Genomic DNA, 2045 nt, shown 5'->3' with positions numbered 1-2045 from the left:
TCCAAATTGGAGGAATAGTTTCGTCGGGTTACGTTGGGAGAATGGCGATTGGGGCACGCTCTTTCGATCTTCCTTCGGGAAGGTCAGTGATGGTAGCCTCAAATCCATTCACTTAACTCCTGAAGAAACTATCATTTATAATGGGCTCACTCAGGATGATGGCACCACCACCAGCTGGACTCTTTTAGAAGAGTTTTCCCTGATTCATGTGGGACTATCCTCTGTTTCTCAACAGGGTATTTCTCTTCCCTTCTCAATTTTTCTTTATTTCACGCATTATTAACATCACTTATTTTGTCTTTTGCTTTGTTTCAGCTGCTAAGGAGATTAACGAGGACAATGTCCCCTTGGTCGAGGAAACAGCTAGGATGAAGAAAGCTCGGTTAGCAGGCCTAGACACCAGAGGAAAGGCGACAGAGCCTATCTTCTTGAGAAAGCACAAGGAGCCTATGGGGGAGGCTTCAACTGAAGGAGCTGAGGGCCATAATGCTCCTATCACTGCTGCTGCCCCTGCTGCTGCTGCTACAGGCGCCTTTCAGCCTCTCTGGGGATTCCGCCGAGGGGATACCGTGGTTGGTTCCACGAAGCATGCTTGGGATTGGTCCTACCATAGCGTGACCCCAAAGGACTTTACTGATGTGGTGGCCACCCCTGACCTTGAGAGGATTAAGCTCATGGGAGCCCAGTCTCTGGCTTCGGTATGCCTTCTCTTTTTTAAACTTATTTCTCGTTCTTGTAGCACTTTCTTGCCTTATACTTTGTTAATTGTTTTGTTTCAGTCTAACGCCTACTTTCAAGGCGCTGTGAGGCAAGCCGAATCATGGAAGTGGGCTTCTGATAAGGCCGATAATGCCCTCAGGAGGCAGCAGAAGAAGTATGCTACCCTGGAGAAGAAGCTCAAGCGCAAGGAGGAAGAACTCGGAGAGTCTAACGCCGAGCTGGTGGTACTTCGGGCGGAGAAGGATAAAGCTATAGACAATTATCTGGACTCGGAGGAGTTTGCCCAATCCATGAGGATTAGGGATGATTCAGTCTTTCCCGAGTTTTTTAGGACTGGCTGGGACACGGCCCTTGGGACCGTGAACGAGGCTTGTCCTGATATTAACCCGGCGGACTACATCTGCCCTGACGATGAGGCTTTGCTACAGAGGTTTCGTACCCGAGTAGTTGTCTCGGATCATGTTCCTCAGGATCCACTTCTTCCTCCTCCCGAGTCTTTTTCCAGACCTGCTGAGGATGACAGCTCTTCCTCCTCCGAGACGACGGAGACATCTAGCGAGAGCGGAGAAGATGATGATATGGACGCCGAGGGCACCTCAGCTCCTTAGAGCTTTTTCAGCCCTGCGTGGCTTTTTTTATTTTCGAGACTTTATTTATCAAACTTTTGTAACATCTATCAGATCTATCTCATTTATCACCTTTTATGCTTTGCATCCATGCATTTGATTTTTATTTGTTAGGCCACAATCATACTTTGAAGAACTTATGAATTTCATAAAATTGTCTGGGATTCGTCCCTTACACAAGTCTTAATAAATTTCGTAATAAAACTAAAACATATAAATCCTAAGCAAGCAAAGCTTCAAGGTGCTTTTCAACCTACTCGCCATCCTGACGAGTGAGAATCGTACTTCGACCATCTTACACGTAGTAAACCTTCAGGTTTTGTGCGTGCCAGGTTCTCGGGACTTCAAAACCATCCATAGTCTCCAGCTTGTAGGTTCCTCTACCCTGAACGCTCTTGACTCTATACGGCCCTTCCCAATTTGGGGCAAGCTTTCCTTTCTGTCCGACACCAGAAGCCTCTATTTTTCTCAAGACTAGGTCACCTTGTTTGAAAAACCTCTCTTTAACCCTTAGGTTGTAGTAGAATGAAGCCTTTTTCTGATATTCTACTATCTTTGCGTGTGCTTTATCTCGTACTTCATCGATTAAATCCAGGGCTAACTTCTGCCCTTCCTCATTTTCTTTTTCATCAAAAGCCTGAATCCTTGGAGAAGAATGTGATATCTCCACGGGAACTACTGCTTCCGCCCCATATGCCA

The 2045-nt window shown here is 46.4% G+C and overlaps 1 protein-coding gene across 1 annotated transcript; it reads left to right on the top strand.

Annotated features, from left to right (window-relative positions):
* The first annotated feature begins 326 nt into the window (after positions 1 to 326).
* Positions 327 to 1328, top strand: LOC141719061 (uncharacterized). The gene is made up of 2 exons (XM_074521443.1): positions 327 to 698; positions 780 to 1328. Exons 1-2 carry the CDS (start codon positions 369 to 371, stop codon positions 1326 to 1328), a joined length of 879 nt encoding a protein of 292 aa, XP_074377544.1. The 5' UTR covers positions 327 to 368.
* The last annotated feature ends 717 nt before the right edge of the window (positions 1329 to 2045 follow it).

The sequence above is a fragment of the Apium graveolens genome, chromosome 4 (genome assembly GCF_009905375.1).
Source record: "Apium graveolens cultivar Ventura chromosome 4, ASM990537v1, whole genome shotgun sequence".
NCBI lineage: Eukaryota > Viridiplantae > Streptophyta > Magnoliopsida > Apiales > Apiaceae > Apium > Apium graveolens.
Note: the sequence above shows the minus strand (reverse complement) of the source record. Positions and strands in the feature narration are given on the sequence as shown.

What these genes read in the sequence shown, in the direction of transcription:
- LOC141719061 (XM_074521443.1), top strand. Translation starts at nt 369, where the DNA reads ATGAAGAAAGCTCGGTTAGCAGGCCTAGACACCAGAGGAAAGGCGACA. An exon ending in GAGCCCAGTCTCTGGCTTCG is followed by an intron (nt 699 to 779) that starts GTATGCCTTCTC and finishes GTTTTGTTTCAG; the next exon opens with TCTAACGCCTACTTTCAAGG.